The sequence below is a fragment of the Pelodiscus sinensis genome, chromosome 11, assembly GCF_052426305.1.
Source record: "Pelodiscus sinensis isolate ZL-2025 chromosome 11, ASM5242630v1, whole genome shotgun sequence".
In the NCBI taxonomy this organism is placed as follows: Eukaryota; Metazoa; Chordata; order Testudines; family Trionychidae; genus Pelodiscus; species Pelodiscus sinensis.
Genome location: NC_143062.1, coordinates 16,985,115 through 17,005,503, shown reverse-complemented (window position 1 = coordinate 17,005,503; position 20,389 = coordinate 16,985,115). Strand labels below are relative to the sequence as shown.

At 51.6% G+C, this 20,389-nt stretch overlaps 1 protein-coding gene and 1 long non-coding RNA gene across 4 annotated transcripts in view; both read left to right on the top strand.

The window, feature by feature from the left end:
- Window positions 1-20,389, top strand: part of CDC42BPG (CDC42 binding protein kinase gamma) — a 67,865-nt gene that overhangs the window by 7,682 nt on the left and 39,794 nt on the right. For all 3 annotated transcript variants that reach the window (XR_012906514.2, XM_075939170.2, XM_075939169.2), the window contains exon 2: window positions 20,178-20,269. Coding sequence is in view for 2 of the 3 variants with exons in the window: in XM_075939170.2 (XP_075795285.2) it covers window positions 20,178-20,269 (92 nt within the window). In the remaining variant the exon portion in view is untranslated. The remainder of the gene's footprint in view (window positions 1-20,177; window positions 20,270-20,389) is intronic.
- On the top strand, window positions 6,087-10,701 carry LOC112543610 (uncharacterized). The gene is made up of 3 exons (XR_003086842.3): window positions 6,087-6,274; window positions 7,467-7,572; window positions 10,466-10,701. It is a non-coding gene; the product is annotated as an uncharacterized LOC112543610 (long non-coding RNA).

Below are 20,389 nucleotides of genomic sequence, written 5' to 3'. Positions count from 1 at the left end.
CAGGAAAACACTGAATTCCACCATGAAACCTCAGCTCATGGTGAGATGCCTTAATTTTAGCAGATTGAGGGGTGGAGAGGAAGGAATAGTGTGAGATGGGAAATGTGCCCCTTTAAAGCTCAAATCCACAGGTGACAAGAAAGACCCACCATTCATTATGACTTTACCTTAAAGAAACATGAGCATTAATCTCATGGGGGGGGCTTTGGGGGGAGGGGGCTGACTGGCGGTTTTGAATGCCTAGTGTTGGCAACACACAGAGAGCCTGATTTCTGGAATTCCTTCAAATCCTATTAGCTCCAATGGGGTTTCTAAGTATTCAGCACTTTAGAAACAATAAACACTTTAAAACTGTGAGCTTTGGCGCATGGGCTGGGGTTCTTTGGGAAGGTACCATCTTGTGTGTGGTGCTTAACCTGAACAGAGCTACAACGGCTTTATGCTTCCACAGGCAGTGGGTATAGCACTGGACTGAGACTTCAGAGTCCTTAGTTTTAGACTCAGCTCAGCCCCTGTCCTTGGCTGAGTCTTTGCTCCTTTCTCTGCTGCTGTTTCATCCTTTGTAAAATGGGGCTACTAACGTTCTTTTGTAAAGTGCTTTGAGATCCACAGATGAACACCACTATTGCTGCAATGTTTAACAATTGTAGTTAACAAGAGATAGTTCCAGGCCCTTTAATTTTAACAGACATTTACAATTTGGCACTTGATGGAAATGAGAAGCAGGCAGATAATCAAGGTATTGATTTTTTGGGTCAAAACAATGCCATTCAGAAATAAAACCATAGTTTCGGACTGATTTTTTAAGGTCAGAAAGGTCTACCATTGGCCCCAGGATGTCCCTCAAGTAACTTCTGGTTGGACTAGTGCTATTCTGTAGAAACACGTCTAGTCTTGATTTAAACATTGCCAGAGATGGGGAATCCCCTGCAACCCTTGGTTAATTATTCTGTCTGTTGAAAGGGGCTCCTCCTTTCATTCTGAATTTGTTCAGCTTCCTGCCACTGGGCTGTATTTGACCTTTCTGTGCTAGATGGGGGAGCCCACTTCCAAATTTGGATTCGTCATGTAGGTACTCGGAGACTGGGATCAAACCACCCTTTTCCCTTCCTATTTGTAAGCTCTATAGGGCGAGCACTTGGCCTTTCAGAGGTGTGTGATAAGGGGGGAAAACACCCCAAGTTGTTGGACTAATTCTACCCAGAATGGATCTGTCTTGATACATGTCAGTCAGACCCAGCCGCCCCAGCCCCAGCCGGGGGCCCATTGTGCTAGGTGCTGTACAAACAAACAGACCAAAAGATGATTCCTCCCCTGAAGAGCTCACCCTTGAGCTAGTCTGGCTGTAGCGCAGCAACAAGCTGTTTGTGGAACCCAGCCCCCATTTAGTTTGTTTCAAAGCACCCTGACTGTGTGTTTGAGGAACCACCGGTAAGTGAAAGGCAAGCTCCTCCCAAAGGTTTGGGCCAATGGCCTCCTTCCATAAGCATCTTTAGTACTCCCCTGCAAACAGCTGACATCTTCCAAACATTCCTCCCAGCTTTTGCAACTCCCGCATTCAGCTACAGCCACCTCATTTGATACCAGCTGTCACAGGTGACTCATTGTAGAACTTGGGTGGGCACCGCCCCTCTGTCTCCCCACCAAACCAATTGCCAACTGGGGTGCCCAGTAACGCGCCCTCCCTGTTCCTCTGGGTGGCCCCACCTGCACCCTCTCCTCCCCACAGGCACCAGTCGCCTCTGCCAGCTGTCCTTTTGAGTAGGCCAGTACCACCTCCGGTCCCAAGAGAGAATGAATGTGTGTGAGGAGGAGGCGAGGGGGGTAACTAGGCAGCAGGGGTGAGCTAGTTGCTGGCCAGACCCCTGCACTGAAAGCAGGGCCAATGTCCTGTTCCAGCTGACTAAAAGCATGTCTCTGTCCCGGTTGTGCTAGATGCTGCCCAGCCCTCCTGCCTTTGGGCAGAGATATGGCCCCATGTGGCCAGGTTCTGTGCTGGCTTCTCTTGAAGCACCACTTGCCCAAGAGAGCTTACAAGCCAAGCGGAGTTCACAATTTAAGGTCCAGCCCAGAAGGGGGCTGTTATAATGGTCTGACTGGGCCTCATGCATCCCCCAGGCTGGAGCATTTCTCCTGCTGCTTCCTGAGTTAAGCCCACAAGTCAGGGAGGGTCCAGATCTATCACGCTGGGGACAAAACGTCGAGGCTTGATTTAAAAGCTCTGCATGTGATGGGAATCAGCCACCTTCCTGGCCGTCAGACAGAATTTGCTTTGGCATTTCCAGGGTGAATTTGAATTCCACTCCCAGCTGCTGGCTGTTTAACCCTGTGGGTGGGGGAGAACTGGGGGCCCATTTGCCCTCCTAGTTAAGAATAATTTCCTTAGTCTACCCAGCCATTGTGGACCAAAGGCCTGGTCCCTGAAAGAGATGGGTATCATCATAGGGGAAGCAAGGGAATGAGACATATGCTTCAAGTTAAACACATGCAGGACTGAAGGTGTCCATCGGCGAAGGAAAAGCTCGGGCCTGGCCTACCCACAGGTTTTGTACTCATGGCTGGGGCATGGGGGAGAGATACTCATGCCTAGCACGGCTGCGGTTCCAGAGAGTCTAAGGCCAGAAGGGACCATGAGGTCATCTAGTTTGATCCCTTGGTGTATCTCAGGCCCTTTAAACTTCACCCAGCCACCTCCGTACTTAGCTCAATGACGTTAGTGAGACTAAAGCATTTCAGTCCTGAGGTACCTGACCTCTCGTGAGCCCTGGGCCCAGAATAGGAGGGGCCACCAATGTCTGACGCCCCAGGTATGGCCAGGGATCATTGAGGTGAGACGTAGCCAGATGATCCCAGCAGGTGACCCCCATGCCATGCTGCAGAGGAAAGCAATCCCCCGTCTCTGTCACTCTGAAGTGGGGGGGATTCCTTCACACCCAAAAATTTGCTGCTTAGTTAGAACCTGAGCACAGGAGCAGGATCCACCAACCACGTGTCAAGGCCAGAGAGTTCTTGGGACCACCTTAGAGCACTAGTTCAACTCCTGCTCCATCTCCAGCAGTGGCTGATCTTTGATCTGTCAAGAAGGTGAGAAAGTCCCAGCTACCTCTGGCCACTTTTGCATCAGAAGAAATTTCCTTCTCAGATCTGTTACTGAGGCTGGTCTCGTTTCTTCCCCTTCTTCCTGTAGGGCCGTGGTTTTCAAACTTGCCGTGCACCCTTTTCCAAATAGAGGCTACAATCTACCCCCATCTGAGACAGGGTCATAATCTATCCATAGTTAGAATGGCAAGTCTTACTAAATAAAGTGTAGTGCCCACTGTTACAGAGTTTTTTATGTGTAGACCCTGATGAAAACTCACATACCCCTTGGGGTCTATGTGCCCTGGTTTAAAAACCATTGCTGCATGGACAGCATTGCCCTAGCAAAAGTACATTGATAATAGTAGAACTCTGACTATGTCAGGTGCATTGTTCCATTTTAACTACACCAATGGAATTAAAGTGGTACAGATACTGTATGCAGACAAGGGCTTACAGCAAGGGTAGTCCACAGATGGGCTATGGGCCGCATCCAGGCCATCAGATGTTTTTGAATGGACAGCAAAATCTTTCTTACTTATACAAAACAGGACTATGTAGCACTATAAAGACTAACAAGATGGTTTATTAGGTGATGAGCTTTCGTGGGCCAGACCCACTTCCTCATATTAAAAACCATCTAATAAACCATCTTGTTAGTCTTTATAGTGCTACATAGTCCTGGTTTTTGTTTCAGCTACACCAGACTAACACAGCTACATTTCTACCACTTTCTTACTTATGATTTCTTTAATTATTTTTCTTTGAAGTTTGGATCTTGATCAAGGAATTTAGCCCTTACCCCCCAATAATGGATTATCACTTGGCTAAAAGTGAAGGTGTGTGCTCTAGGTGAGTGACGGGGAGGGGGCAACAGGCTTGCTATTGAGAACCCTGGGTTCTAATCCTGCCTCTGCTACTCCTGTGATACACAGGCTGCAAATGCTCTTGTTTAACATCTGTTTGATGTAGAGAAAGAGCTGGCAAGTCACAGATTGTCTCTTCTAGCACGGAACCTAAACTGGCTCTTGTAGCTTTTCCTCCCTCCATGTGCATCTGCTTCAATCTGAAGCAGATTTGTGGGTGCCTTTTATTTACATTTGGAAGAAGAACAGTTTGAAATTGATCTAAAAAATCTTTTTAGGGACCATTTCTTGTTCCGTGTTTGGGCAGTACCAGACACAAGGGGATCCTGGGTTGTGAGTGAGGTGCCTTGGTAACCTTACAATGCATGTTATAATCTAGATATTACTTCCTTGGCTCCTTATTTGGCAGACCTCTTAAGATCTCCAGCAGTCTATAGAATGGCCCAGTGGAGACCAGACTTTGCTTTTCCTACTATAATAATACACCAGAAAAGGACCCGCGAATCACATCCAAGGTAGCATCTCGCAGCTTGCTGCCTGCCACTCCTGTCTCAAACTCTGGGCCATAGCAGCCTTTTAAAAAAACATCTATGATGTAACGCTTACCTCTGCTGGCTCCTTCTTGCAAGGCAGTGGAAATACAATTACTCACCCTCCCCAACTGAACAGGACTTGTTTTTCTGGTTTAGGCGCTGGCTGCATTAGGTAAAGCACTTGATCGTGCTGGAGATCTTGTAGGAACCAAACTTCAGAAAACCAGGCCTGGCACTTGGCAGGAAATTACCTTTTATTTTTTGCTAAAGTTAATCAACCATTTCAGGGGCAAAGCATATTCTCCATGGGACCACAGTAGAGGCTTATGTGACTAACTTGAAAGCAAATGTGATTTATTCAGCTCCTGATCTGTAGCTCAGAAATGATGTCTGTTTAAAAACAGCTTTTGAAATCCCTGCCATTTTAGTGCACCTGTGTCTGTATCCCTATGAGAGAGGGAAGGGGGCCCTGGTGTGCCAGCACTGGTCCAGTTGGGGGGGGACCCATTATAGCAGGTGCATGAGTACTAGTCGCAAGGTAGAACCAAGATATGATGACCAAGATCAGGGTTCCCCTATGACACGCATGTAATTAATAACACTATGGTAATGCCAATTACATGGTGTGCACTATTAGTAGTAATATGGTATTGCCTTGTTGCTGCAGCTCCGTTGGTGGGGGGAAGGGTTGCAATTGGGCCAAGTGTTGCCCCAGGGTGAGGTTGAAGCCCCATTTATGGCATGTGTATCCTTGCCCAGACTGCATCTGGGTAGTGCCCAGAAGGCCCAAAGGAGATCAGGGCCCCCTTCGCAGGGAGCACTGCCCAGACCCCAATCCCTTGACTGAAAGACCATCTGTACCCTGCTGAGCTCAGAACTTCAGCCATTAAAGGGTGTGAGGAGAAAGGGCCCAGCCAAGGTCTCCTCAGAAGGGCAGTGGCAGAGCCCCTCCCTTCCACAAACCCCCTCTTTTTCCTCAGATCCCCTGTAAGGCTACTTTTGCTATAGCACTTCCTGGGCAGGAACGACTCCTGCTCCGTCCCAAAGCCGAGCTGGGCCGTATCAAGTTGCCAGGTTGGATGAAGTGGCAGCTTTCTGGTGAAAGCACCACACAAGCCTGCTGGACTTCTGGCCTCAAGGGCTGGCTCTGCCACACAGTGCTTGGGAACCCTCTGCCACGTCACTTCATCTGGGCCTCATTTCCCTTGTCTGCAAAATGGGGTGAATAATCCTCTATCTGCTTGGACTCTAACCTCTTCAAGGCAAGGTCAGGCTCCCATTGTGTCTGTGTAGCACAGCTTGAAGGGGGGGAGTAATTCCCCATATTTTTATCTGGGGGGGGGTCTGTGTTGTAGCACGTGGCACAACGTGGGGCTCCAGATAATACTTGGGGTGTGTCTGGGCAGTATCTGGCATGAGGGGGCCCCTTTGATCTCTATGGAACCTGTATGTCTGTGCAGCACCTGGCATGGTGGGAAAGCCAATCTCAGAGTAGATGCTTAGGCACTGCTGCAATACAAACCTCTCCCTGTACCTGTTGCTATCAGCGAGGAGAGCTAATGCATGTTTAAAAAGAGAGCCCAAGTGTCAACCGTGCGCGTGTGTTGTTTTGTCACCAAGGTAACCAGGCTGGAATCTTGGCAGGTAATTTTTGGATACAACAATAGCTGTTGATTTCAGAGGGCTCTCTGCCGAGTGATTGATTGACTGGTAAAGAACTGAGGCTTCCAGCAAACTCTGAGCTGTGAAAAGGAGACATCACCGATTTTTAACCCTTGTCTGTTCGGCTCCAGCTATGTGAGTGTTTGGTTTGCCTCAGCCTTGCACTGAATGTGCTGGAGCACCAAGGGGCTTGCAGTAAGAACGGAATTGGGGGCCTTTTGCCAACACTTCTGTTCAAGTTCCATTTCCAAACAGGCTTTTAAGAGCTAATAACTCACTAGGTGTTCTAATGAATGGCTGGTCAATTGTTACAACTGCTCAGCACTCTCTTTAACCCTTTCTGAGAGGTGTTTGCTACACACACTCATCAGGCGCCTGATGTCCCATTCAGCGAGGTTACTGTACGTGTGGCTAACTTACTAGATGCATTACGAAAGCACACGAAAAGCCCAAGCATAGGAGCTTGTTAGGGGAATGCACCTTATTAGTAACATTATAGTAGCACCTGGGGTCCCACCTGAGAGCAGGGCCCCTATGTGGCCAGGTGCTGCAGGGACATGCAAAGAAACAATCCCGGCCCTGTAGCACCCACACTGGGACTATAGAGTGGGAAGGGAACTTGGGGCACAAAGGGGGGAAGGAAAGAGACTTGCCCCAGGTTACACAGGAAGTCTGTAGCAGAGCAGGGACTTGAATCCTGGTCCTCCACAGCCCAGGTTAGTGTCCTAACTGCAGGGCCGGGCTTCCCCCGGAGAGCTCTTTGATTCATGATGCGTGTCTCCAATGGGTGTTAGGGCTATTTTCTATTTTCCTCAGGGTCCAAAGTTAATTGTGGAAGTAGTTGGTGAGATTGTGTGTGTGTGTGTGTGTGTGTGACAGATAATACAGCTAGTGTGAGAGCACAAGGGGTTTGTGAATAGCTGGGATGTGTGTGAATGCAGCTGTTTTTTTTCTTTCTTTCTTTTTTTTTTTTTGATCTGAGGAAGTGGGTCTGGCCCACGAAAGCTCATCATCTAATAAACCATCTTGTTAGTCTTTAAAGTGCTACATTGTCCTGCATTTTGCTTCAGCTACCCCAGACTAACACGGCTACATTTCTATCACTATTCTAAATGCAGCTGGTGTGAGAGCACATGTATGGTGAGCCTGGATGTGTGTGTGTATGGAGCTGGCGTGAGAGCATGGCCATGTGCATGCATGTGTGTACATGGCTGGTGTTTGAACATGCATGTCACTTCCCCCCCCAGAGCAGAAAGGGCAGGTAAAGGATGTACAAGTGGGGGTGCTGGTGGTATGGAATCCTCCTCCTTTGTGCACTTCATTGCAGGAGGCCCTGCATTCAGGCTCCATCTCCCAGCCGTGCCCAGCGGTCACTTTAGGATGGCAGCATCACGCTGGGTTGTTAATGATCAACTGCAGCAAGCACAGCAAATGTGAGTCACGCTGTAACCTGCTGGCATTGGGCTTTGGGGGGGAGGGAACTCGCTCAAGAGTCGGTGCTACTCCTGCAAGCCAGGACTCTGCCAAAGCCTCTCATTAACCACTAACAGTATGGCAGCTGTCGTGGCTCATGGCCCTTCGACATGCATGTGGCTTGAAGAGTACATGCAGAGCAGAGACAAGGATCTGGAGCTGGGGTTCAAATCCAGGCCGGGGAGGGAGAGAGGTCAGTGCTCCTAGGCTCCCTCTGTCCCCTGGTGTAGCACAGAGTGGGGCCTGCTCTTTAGGGAAGCAAAGGGTGGGAATCTGGACTCCTGAGTTCTGTTCCTGGTGTGGATGGGCATGTGGGCAGGGGGACTAACAATGTGTGGTTAGAGTATGAGATTAGGTACCTAGGGTGCAGAGGTGACTTGTGGTAGCTCCCAAGAGTTGCACTGTGCCCTGCCAAAACTGTGATTGCTGAATTTTGCCATGCCCCCTCCTTGGTCCTCTGGGTGACTTTCCCTGCATCCCTCTCCTCACAGGAGCCAGTCATCTATCCTAGGGCATAGGGTCTAGTGGTCAGAGCAGGGAGACTGGGAGCCAGAACTCCCGGTTCTATTGCCAGCTCTGGGATGGTGGTCTGAGCACAGCAGCAGGAAGAAGCAGGGCACGGGGGGTCTTGTGGGTAAGTCACACAGGCCTGGGACTCAGGAGAGCTGTGCTCAGTTCTTTGCTCTGGCATAGGCTTCTTGTGTGGCCTTGGTCTAGGGTTGCCAGATGGTTTAACCAAAAATACCGAACACAACCCCCCCCCTCCAAAATTCTGATTAGGGGGAAAAAAAGGGGGGGAGACCAAAGTTATTGAACAACAAAAATAAAAGGACCCCAAGAGTTATTCAGCAAAAAATAAAATAAAATAATAAAAAAGCCCAGCATGGCCCCTTTAAGAAATGCCTTTGAGGCTTTTTGGCCCTAACAGGTGGCCAGTGGCCATCCGCCATCTTGTCTTCCTGCTCTGGGCCAGACAGTTCCCCTGTGGAGCCAGGTAAGCACCCGGTATTTTTGCCTCCTGGTCGGGAAAAAATCAGAAAATACTGGTGTCATTTTAGGTGTCTGGTATTTTCTGAAATTTTTTACCGGACAGGAGGTGAAAATACCAGCCCGTCCAGGTCAATACGGACACCTGGCAACCCTACCTTGGTCCCCCTTTCAGCATCTCTGGGTCCCCACTGTAGAAGAATCCTTTTGTCTGGGAGAGTGTAACGTGCTTGGGGCAGGAACGGTCCCACGTGGTATGAAGGAGACCCTGGTCTTCAGGAGAGGGGATGGTTTGTGCAGTGCTTGGCATGACGGAGGGCCCCAGTCTTTTTTTGGGGGTGTCTAAGTAACAGGACCCCCCATTTCATTTGGGGCTCCCAGTGAGTGATTGGGGATCAGTGCAATGCCCAGCATCCAAGGGACAACTTTTATCTTGGTCAGGGCTGAGATGAGCCAACTGATTGTACAGGAAACCACACTCCCCCACAGGCTGCCTCAGTCTTGTGACTCATGGGGGAGCATGTGCAGGAGCTCTCTAGCTCCCAGCAATAGCGATAAGCCAGGAATGAATTGGCTGGTCCAGCCGGACATTCCAGCTCCCTGACACAGGAGCTTTGTTGACTACCTGCTGGAGAGCTTTCCAATAACTGGATCACTGCTAAAGGAAGCGCAGCTGCAGGACATGGGAGACCTGGAACTATTTTATCGACCACTTTGCCAACACGCCCAATAGGGTGTGAATGAAGGTGTGAATTTTAACCGGTACAGTTATGCTGGTTTAGCCTCACCTGTGGTGTTTGATTAAAAAGGATGTGAAAAAATCCAAGTGGGTGTGGAGAAGAGCCACACAAATGATCCGTGGGCCAGCCAGCGAGAGCCTGAAGGAGCCCAATCTGCTTAGTTTATCAGAAAGAAAATCAAGAGGTGACTTGCTCACCATGTAAAGCACCTTCATGGGGAAAACCAGCCAGAGACTAAAAGAGCCTTTTAGAGCAGAGAAAGGCAGAAGAAGACCCAGTGGCTGGAAGTTGAAGCCAGACTTGCTGTGGTTAGAAATAAGACAGCAGAGTTTCCCAGGGACAGGGATTAACCACGAAAACTCCCAACGGCAGTGGTGGAGTCTGTCTCTTGATGTCTCCATGTCCAGTCTCCTCTCGCTGTCTTGCTGGAAGATTCTTTCGCCGGACATGAATTATTGGGCTCAAGACATGGGGAACGGCTGGGTGAAATGCTCTGATCTGGGATATACAGGTTAGACGAGATGGTCTTACGGTCCCTTCTAGCCTTGAATGCTGTGAAGCCAGCCATGCTAGTTCTAGTATAAGAAGGACTTTTTTTCAGGTTAACTAATGTCACTTGGAAAGGGTTCAAGCTAAACCCTATAATGCCTCTCTTGTACTGATAAACTATAATCAGTAAAACTTTCCTGAGTGGCCAAGCCCCAAGGAACAGGCTCTGGGTGGCGAAGTGACAGGAAGTGCTGTTAAGAGGTTGAAGCAGGGCATGCTGGGAGGTGTGTAGGGGGCTACAGAAGACAGAGAGGTCGTCAGAACTCCTGGGTTTTATTCACAGTTCTCTCATTTCTGCTTCTTCAGCTACAATGCACAGTTGCTGCCACCAACAATCACTTTTTGCCATCTACAGATGGACCTCAGACATGTCCGTTTTCCCTACCCCATGCTCCAGTTTACACTGATTATTTCCTTCCTCTAATGGATATACTGCAAGGGGCGCTAATCCTCTGCTACAAAGGGGTGGGCAGAGTTCAGATTGCTCGTTAGCAGCATTTGTCTATCAGTGCACGTGATAATGGGTGTAAAGCAAGCGGGTTGTGAAACTAATGTAACTCATTTTTTTTTTATATAGCATCAGTGATGCAAACAGAATCACAGTCCTAGGTCCTCCAGGCTATTTAGAGAGACTCGAGGCTTCAGAGAGAAGTGGAAGAGGACATGCTGAATGAAAGGGTAGAGGAAATGTGGCCTAGTGGCTAGGCCCTGGCCTGAAATGCAAGAAACCTGGCTCCAGTTCCCAACTCAGCCATCCACTTCCTCTGTGACCTTGGGCAAATAAATCCCTGCCCCTCTCCGTATCTCACTGTCCTCCATTCTGTAGGGCCCTGCACACACAGACCCTGATGGACAGTGGGGCCAGGTGCTGCACAGAGACACACAGTCCTTGTCCTGAAGAGCTCACAGTCAGATCAGACAACGGGTGGATTATTTAGAAGGGGAGCCTGTGGCCAGGAGGGGGAAAGCAAATTCCTCAGGGTCATGCAGGGTGTCTGTAGTACAGCTGGGAATCAAGCCCAGCTCCCAGACTAGTCCCCTAGCCCTCTGCAGATCTTCTGCACTCTAGCTCAGCTGAATAAGCTACGACTGTTCTTTGATGGAGCTGCCAACCCTGGAGATTTTAGCAATGTTCCCCAGGCACAGGCAGGGCGTGGCTTGCTCTGCGTTTGCCAGCAGGCCCACGGCTTCATGCTGCTCCTGACCTCCGTGAGCCACTCACTAACCTGCTGCACAGTGGGTGCTGGGCGTGCCTCCCACCCAAGCGTCCTGTCATCTTCTCATTGCCTGCTGCCCGAATCCACAGCCTGGCACTGACACCAGGGTCTGAGAAGCTCCTACCAGTCTGACTCTGCAGTTGGTAATTTGGCTGTGAAGAAGATGTAGGACTTGGCTAACAGGGAAAGTTGCAGTTACACATCCATAATTATTGCTGTATAACCCCCACCAGGGAGGATGTACCCATGGCTAGCATGCTGGCCAGGGCCTTAAGAGACCCATGTCTACTTGCCAGCCCTGTCACGATCTTCCTATGAGCTACAGGGCAAGTCACTTACACACTTTGTGCCTCAGTTTCCCCATCTGTACAATAGGGATAACCATGTGCTACACTCAGGGATGGTATAACCGTGAAGGCCTTAATGCTAATGAGGTGTTCAGACAATATAGTGATGGGGTCAGATAAGGCCAATAGCAAAACTACTTGTATGTAGTAAGCACACAGGTATCGCAGGGTGCAGTGTTCCCCTGCTGGGCGCACTGCACTCTGGGGTGTTTCACATGGTGTATTCTTGGATCTCCCATGAGTCCACTCCAGCTATCCCACAATTCATCTGGTTTTCATGAGTCAATGCTATTTTCAAACAGCTGCCAGCTTATTTTCAAACCACAACGAGAGAGCTTCGCACTCTGGGCAGCCAGAACTGCTAGGGGGATGTATCAATACAACACTAGTGACTAAACAAATCACACCAGGACAGACATAATGCAGTGTGCCAGGGCCCTGGCTGGGTGGTACATGCCTTCTGTTGGTACAAGAATGACTTTTCTGAGGCTGGCTTACATCCCTTCTCAAGAGAGCCAAACTAAACCAAAAAGGGCACCCATCCCAGAATGGGAGTCCTCACGAGAGGGGGTTGCTGTGGTAGAACTACATCAGTTTTCATTCACACTTGATCTGATACCGACAAAGCTTTCCCGTAGACAACAGATTCACACTCAATGTGGTATTTGTGCTACTTCAGTCACAGGCGCAAACGGGAATTTCGAGTAGGAGTAGAGAGGTCATGTTACTTCTGTAGTTGGCTTGGGTGTGGTTGCTGCTGGAATCCTGCTTCCAGCTCCAGTGAGTGCACTTTGGGAAGGCTATGGCTGAATTAGGGAGAGGTTAGAGAAGAGTCATGAGAAGGATTAAAGGGTTAGGAAACCAGCCTTCTTGTGAGAGACCCCAGGAGCTCCACCTGTTTAGCGTAATATACAGATGGTGAGGGGAGACTTGACTGCGGGGAAGAGGGTCTTGAGCCAAGGCTAGCTACGGATGGGAGGGTTTCTAGAGTGAATCAAAGCGGGATTAGAAGAGAGGGCTAAGCGCTGTTAGCCCAGGACTCCAAGCTACATGAATCCTTGGACCTTCCCACAGCTGGGAGTGGAGTCCTGGTTCCCCACCCACTCTAACTAGTAGATGCTACTCCTCTCCCAGAGCTGGGAAGAAAGCCCGGGAATCTTGACTTCCAACTGTCGCCTCCCTCCCCTACCAGGACTCCTGGCGTGTGGGCCTCCCAACAACAGAAACGCCTGCCTTCTCCATGACAGACTATTGGCATCCCCTGCTCTGCAGCCACAACGTGTCGGTCACACTCATAACTGTATGACAAGCCCTCAGCTAGCGAATAACGGGCGGCTCAGAGAGGCAGGGACTTGCCGGAAGCACATGCTGTACTGGCTGCAGAGGTGGGCATTGAACCTGGGAGTCCTGGTGTCTGTTTTCCCTCTGTCTAGCCAATCTCCTCCAAGCCAGGGATAGATGCTGAGAGCCCCGGCTCCCCGTCCTGTGCACAGGCTGGCTGCTGCCCCTGTAACCTCTGTCTGCAAACATGAAACCCTGATCTCGGCGTGTGGGCTGGAGCTGGATCTGTTGGCTTGAGAGAGGAGGGAGTGCTTGGGCAGGAGACATCCCAGTGACTGCAGGAGTCAGAGTTTAATCTGGCTCCTGCCTGGCCACAGAGTTGTTACGAGGGGGCTGGCAGCGGAGCCCAGCCATAGCTCTTCCCCTCCTGGTGCTTCCCTGTTGCCAACTGCCGCTCCCAGTGCGCTGGGCCCCCAACAGTGCCTCTGAAAAAGCCTTGGGGTCCCAGTGATTAACCTGCTCTGATCCAAAAGGGGGATTCATGCAGGGATTCTCCATGGTCGTTACACGGGAGGTTGGTCTCAATAATCATAATGGTCCATGGAACTCGTGAATCTCATGCTGCTTCCTCCCCATTGATCCTCATGCCTCTTCATGCTGCCTCTGCCATCCCCATGCCCCCGCCTCCTAATTCTGTCTCTGGTTCCTCCTGTTCCTAACCCCCCTGCCTCCCACCAGCCCCCAAACCTGCTCTGTAGGGAGCCTCCCTGTGGCTGAAGCAGAGATTGTTTGTTTTTTCTTGACACTGCCGGTGCCTGTGACTCAGCTGGCACCTGCCCCAACGTGCCTGGGCACCATCTCTCTCTCCTGTGGCCCCACCAGGGAGCTGGACTCCTCCCAGTGCTCACTGCTCCTCCAGAACATGGGGGATAGAAGCCAGGTGCCCCAGCTTCCCCAGTGCTCTAACCCCCCAGCTCCTACTGCCCTCATAGCACTGGGGCTAGAACCCAGGAGTCCTGGCTCCCAGCCCCTGCACCTCACTGTTCTAGCCCCTTCTCTCTGGCACTAGAACTCTGGAGCAGGGTCCAGCTGTGAGATGGGGTGAGGGGCTGGATGGGTCAATCACCAGCTCGGGGCATAAGGCAGGGCGGTGTCCAGTGCACGGAGCAGGGAGGGCTGGACTGAGGATGCTCAACCTTGCAGCATGCTGGCCAGTAGATCTGAGTTGCTGCTGCCCTCTACTGGCTGGCATCAGCCTGCTTGGCTGTGTGTCATGAGCCCCACACTGCTAGTGGCTAATGGCATTTGTACATTAGCTGAAGGACGTAGGGTTTTAGCAGCAGAAGGTGCTGAGCTGTCTCCTTGCAGCTGCTGCAAAGAGATGAGTGGCCTCGGCACCCCAAGCAGCATTATTAATAGGTACCTACCAAACTCACGGCCATGAAAAACGTGTCACAGACGACGAAGTCCGGGCTGCCCTGTGAAAGCTGGTTTTATGAAGTGCGCTTTTACCCTGTCCCAAGCAGACCTCACAGGAGACCAACCTTTCTCACATGGGGGAGTTTCTCAAACTGACCCGCAAGGCAGGTGGCAGGCAGGTCCCAAGGTTATTTAGGGGAGTTGCAGTGTTGCCCTCCCGTTACTTTTGTGCTGCCTCCAGAACTGTGTGGCCAGAGAGTGGTGGCTGTCGGCCAGGCGCTCAGCTCTGAAGCCAGGACCCCACCGGCAGCAGCGCAGAAATAAAGGTGGCAATGCCACAGCAAGTCCCACTTACTGCTGTGCTGCTGCCCTCAGAGCTGGACAGGCTTGCCAGATGCTTTCACCAAAAATCCCGAACACGGAGAAAAAACAAACAAACCCAGAAGACCAAACTTGTTGAGCCCCCCAAAAAGGGGGGGGCACCTTTAAGGAATCCCCATGCTTTCCCCCTACCCCCACCAGATGCAGCAGGGGAAGAATGTCTCCACGGGCCTTCTGTCCAAAACAGAAAATACCGGACATTTTATATGCCTGGTATTTTCTGGGGTTTTTTTACCGGACAGGGGGGCCAGAAAAAACAGACTGTCCAGGCGAAAACTGGACACCTGGCAGCCCTAGAGCTCAGCTCTGCAGGCAGCAGCACAGCAGTAAATGTGACATGCTATGACAGGGGTCTCCAAACTTTTCAGCCCGAGGGCCGCATTAACTATCAAACAGCATTTCGGGGGCCGATTACACACTTGAGGTCCAAATAAAAAACAATCAAAACATGGATGTTGTTTTTAATTATTTATTTAATATTATTTTATTCAGTTATTATTTAATAACACATTGATACACTACACATGAACACCTGTATTAGTGTGAATGGTGAAATTGTTTCCTGGATGCCAAAATAGCAGACATTTCTGGCTTTAGATTTGTTGTCCCTAACATCAACAGTGACCTGAGATTATCATCGGACAAGTTTGTTCTCAAATTGTTCTTCACGTAATTTTTTTTCCGTAGACAAAAAGGTCTCCACGGGCCGGATGAGAGGGCCTCGCGGGCCGGATGAGAGGGCCTCGCGGGCCGCATCCGGCCCGCGGGCCGTAGTTTGGAGACCCCTGTGCTATGACATTGCCGCCCTCACTTCTATGCTGCTGCTGCTGGCAGGGTGCCAGTTTTAGAGCTGGGTGCCTGGCTAGCAGCCATCCCCTCCAGCTGCCAGCCTCCACCCTCCAGCACCCAGCTCTGAAAGCAGCACAGAAGTAAGGGTGGCAATACCACGATTGGAGGGTCCAACTCCCGGCCAGTAGCTGCCGTTCTACAGCTGTCCAGCTCTGAAGGCAGCCCTGCCAGTAGCAGTGCAGAAGTAAGAGTAGCAGTATCATAACCCCGCCAAATAACCTTGCAACCCTACCCCCGCCAAAGTTCTTTTTGGGTCAGGACTACACCGTGAAATGTCAGATTTAAAAAGCTGAAACATGACATTTATGACTTCAAAAACCCCATGCCTGTGAAACTGCCCCAAGAGGACTGAGAATTTGGTAGGCTCCTACTTATCAAATATTGCTGCATTACACACAAGCTCTGGAGTGGGGGGAGGAGGTGCTCCCATGTGGCAGTTTGTGTAGGCCGAGTTCCTCACCTAGCTCAGGGCGACTTGCCTCCCTCCATCTCCCACCAGCTCCCTCAGACCACCCTCCTAGCACCCATCAGTTCAGGGACTCCCTACAACTCCCCCAATAGAAGTGCTTGGTGCCCCAACCTCTCTCATAGGATTTCCTATTCCTCCCCAAAAGCCACCAGCTCTGTGTGTGTCCCTCAGCCCTTGCCACTGGTTCTGTGTGTGCCCCTCAGCCCCTGCTACCAGCTCTGTGTGTGCCCCATGTCTGGCCCCTGCCACCAGCTCTGTGTGCCCCTAGTCTGGCCCCTGCCACCAGCTCTGTGTGTGCCCCTCGGTCCCTGCCACCAGCTCTGTGTGTGCCCCTCAGTCCCTGCCACCGGCTCTGTGTGTGCCCCTCGGTCCCTGCCACCAGCTCTGTGTGTGCCCCTCGGTCCCTGCCACCAGCTCTGTGTGTGCCCCTCAGTCCCTGCCACCGGCTCTGTGTGTGCCCCTGGTCTGGTCCCTGCCACCAGCTGTGTGTGTGCCCCTCGGCCCCTGCCACTGGCTCTATATGTGCCCTAGTTCTGCCATCCTGTTGGGTCTTCACTGTGTTACGCTCTCTGAGGAGGATGGAGCAGGCCTGGTATAAAGCCTGAAGCGTTAATAGGTGCCCTTGACCAGTGCTCTGCTCTGCAAGCATTTGCAGAGTGGCTCAGAGGTCTAGCTTTACGGAGGCACCAGGGCCCCCTTTTTCCAGTTTCCTGATTTGCTCCAGAATCCCCCAGATGCTGGGCAGTAACAGACTGACCCTCGTTCCCTGCCACCCTCAAGCGATAGGCTGTAAGTGATGAACACTCAGCCCAGCCCAGTACAGCCAGGCAGAGCCAGGAATGCCAACTGAGCGTCAGGCCTTCGCAGGCTGGGCCAGGATTTTGGGCCTGCCAACAGCAGGGCCCTGTTACCGCAGGCATCTTTTCATTCATGTGCCATAGTGCAGCAGGAGTGTGCACTGCTGGTACCATACAGTGCAACCGACAGACCCCAGCCTAGTGCAGCTCCCCATTAGGTCATGCTTCTTATGATGATTACAGCAGCACCTGGAGCTGAGCTTGGAACACTGTGATCATGTGAGCCCAACTAGCCTGGTATCGGCAGACTCTCCCTGCTGCTCCCCATCAGACCCAGGAGCTGATTAGGTCAGTCACTGTTCAGCTGAGTTCCTAGTGGCTGAGCAGGGACCTGTGCCCAGGCTGTGAGAGGCAGATCTGCCAGTCCCTGCTGTGTGGTTCCAGACCTGGCACTGTTGCTGCGCCAGGGTCCTAGAGGGAGGAATGCAGCAATGCAGGTTCTCCCAGGCACATCCAGACCAGACCCCACCCTCCATGCTGTTTACAGTAGACACTGCCCATCACTATTACTGTGCCCAGGTGGGAAAGAAAATTGTGAAGACCCAAGACAAGCACCCAGGTATCCTGTCTCTGAGTCTACCTGTTGTAATGCAATAGGCCTTACTACCCCCTTCTACAGCTGGTCTAGAACCTGCACGCTCTGGCTCTCCTGAGCCACTCACAAGACCCCACTGTTCCATCAAAGCCAAGAGCATAAGCTTTGGTTTGTTATTGTAGGGTAGTCTGCAAAGGGCTGTGCACACCCAGAGATTTCCCATCCAGCCACTGTTGGGTGTCTCATGCTTGAAACAAGTTTGGCAGGTCTCATCTGTGTTCCTGGTGAAACCAGCGCACTCTTCCTGAAACTGGCACTAGGCTGAAATAACCTCAGAGTCAGACTGTCTCTTGCCACTTCTAGGGACTATCCCAGGCCCTGTCGTGGGTGGAGGGGGGGCACAGCATGATGGGGCATGCCCTGAGCACACCAGTCCTTGGGGTGCTGCAGAGGGGTGGGGAAATGGGCATCTGAGGCAGGTGAACAAGTTGGTGCATAGCAACCACAAGCACCTAATTGGAGACAGTCTGGAAAAGTTGCAACATCATAATTCACTTTTGTGTTGTGCTCGCTACTGTGGGCAGGTAGGGAGGCTGGACTTCTGGGTTCTGTAGTGGCTCTGGAAGGAGTGTGGTCTAGTGGTTAGAGCACTGGAGCTGGGACTCCTGGATTCTATTCCCAGCCCTGGGACAAGTGTGGGGTCTGAGCTGAGTGGGAGGGAGAGTGATTTATACAGGCCCCCTCCCTGAGCCATGCAAACAGCACTGAGCAAGCATGTTTGCGGGGGCTACAGCCAGGCCACTCTCCCTGGCTCATTTTCTCACCTGCTTCATGCAGTAGCTAGGCTTATGGTGCTGGAATTCTGAGCTCAGCAAGTCTCTTGTGGCTTTGATCCAGTCACTGGCTGAGCCATCGGGGTGCCTCTCCTTTTGCCCAATGTCTTGCAAAACATTTTTGCTCCATGGAAGGAATAATTGGAATTCAAAACACCTGCTGGAAGCCAGTCAGCAGAGCCCATGTAATGCCCCCTCGCTGGGGATTAGCCAGTTTGTTTAGATCATCATATATAATCTATGGAGGCCCTAGCTAGGAAAGTCCTGGGCTCTAGTGGACAGGGCACTAGGCAGCAAGTCAGTGCTCCTGGGTTCTAACCCTGGGTCAGGGAGGAACATGTGGTGTAGCAGGTTGGGGAGGGGAAGCAAGTCAGGCCCATTGGGCTATGGCTAAACTATGTGCTTTGCTGGAAAATGCAAACAAAGCACTGATTAGCATTTTCTTGCACTTCATTTGCATAATCTCTTCTGGTCCGTTTTTGCACAAGGGGTTTTTATGCAAAAACAAGCAGCGTGGGCATTTCCTTTTTGCACAAAACCCCCTTTTTGCACAAGATCCTTATCCCTCTCCCGGCTGGCATAAGGATCTTGTGCAAAAAGGGGGTTTTGTGCAAAAAGGAAATGTCCACCCTGCTTTTTTTTTGCGCAAAAATCTCTCTTGAATACATTATGCAAACGACGCACAACAATATGCTAACCAGCACTTCATTTGCATACTCTCTGCCGGCAAAGCATGTCGTGTAGACAAAGCCCAAGTACATCTGCACAGCAAACTGCCACCCATGGTAGGGCATCTTGGGGCTTGGGAATCCACACTTGGACTTGTGCTTTGGGGCTAAAAGGAGCTGTGCTGGAGCTGTGAAGCCATGGAGGTGGGTGGGCTCTGAGACACGTTGCTGTGGGCTGCTGCTAGAGTGACCAGAGAGCAAGTGTGAATAATTGAGAGGGGGTGCGGGAAATAGGCACCGATACAGGACAAAGCCCTGAACGGCAGGACTGTCCCTATAAAACTGGGACAGCTGCTCTCCCTACTGGCTGTAGGCAAGCCCCTAGAGTCTGTTCCCTGCCCTGGCACTGAAGGGTTGTGTGACTCTAGGTAAGTTCCTTCCCCTCTCAGGGCCTTTGTTTCTACTGCCACCTGTGTCTGTCTTGGCTGTAAGAGCTTTGGGGCAGGAACTGTCCCTCACTGTGGGTCTGTGCAGCACTTGGCCCAAAGGGGGTCCAGCCTCAGCCATGGGTTCTGCATGCTACTGTGCTACTGCTTAGAGCCAGAGGTGCAGTCCCCCAGGGTAAGGTGAGAGGCTGATGGTTTTAAAACTAGCAGTCCTGGCTCTAATTCCCTGTAGTGCAAATAATCCAACCAGATATACTCATGTTTTGGCCATGCCCAGAGGTTTTAAGAAAGATCTGGGCCCCGTTGTGCCAGGCGCTGCACAGACCCGACCGAGATCAAGGCCCCGTTGTGCCAGGCGCTGCACAGACTCTGGCTGAGATCAGGGTCTCGTTGTGCCAGGCACTGTGCAGACCCTGGCTGAGATCAGGGCCCCGTTGTGCCAGGCGCTGTACAGACCCTGACTGAGATCAGGGCCCCGTTGTGCCAGGCGCTGTACAGACCCTGACTGAGATCAGGGCCCCATTGTGCCAGGCGCTGTACAGACCCTGACTGAGATCAGGGCCCTGTTGTGCCAGGCGCTGTACAGACCCTGACTGAGATCAGGGCCCCATTGTGCCAGGCGCTGTACAGACCCTGACTGAGATCAGGGCCCCGTTGTGCCAGGCGCTGTACAGACCCTGACTGAGATCAGGGCCCCGTTGTGCCAGGCGCTGTACAGACCCTGACTGAGATCAGGGCCCCGTTGTGCCAGGCGCTACACAGACACTTGCGACTGAGTCTCTTCCCAAAGAACTCTCAGTCTAACTAGACAAAGGGAGGGTTGTTCTGCCCATTGTACAGATGCACTGCACCAATCGATCCCGTTCCTGGATTCAATCCAGTAGCCCCCCCTCTGTGTCTCCAGGCAGTGCCCTCATTTGCATAGCCCCTGGGTAGCACCAAGGCAGCAGGCAGTCCCCAAACTGTGCTCTTTGTGTCCCTGCCCAGCCACCCCGCTGGTCAGCAAGGTGAAGGAGATGTGCCTGCACCGGGAGGACTTTGAGATTCTGAAAGTCATCGGGCGAGGGGCCTTTGGTGAGGTGAGCGCTGCCGGCCATCCCGGCTTGGACTCAGGAGGGCTAGTGGTCCCCAGGTATTGCCACAGTGCCAGGCACAGCCTGCGGCTGTATCCTTCTGGGTGCTGTCACTGGCTGGGGCTG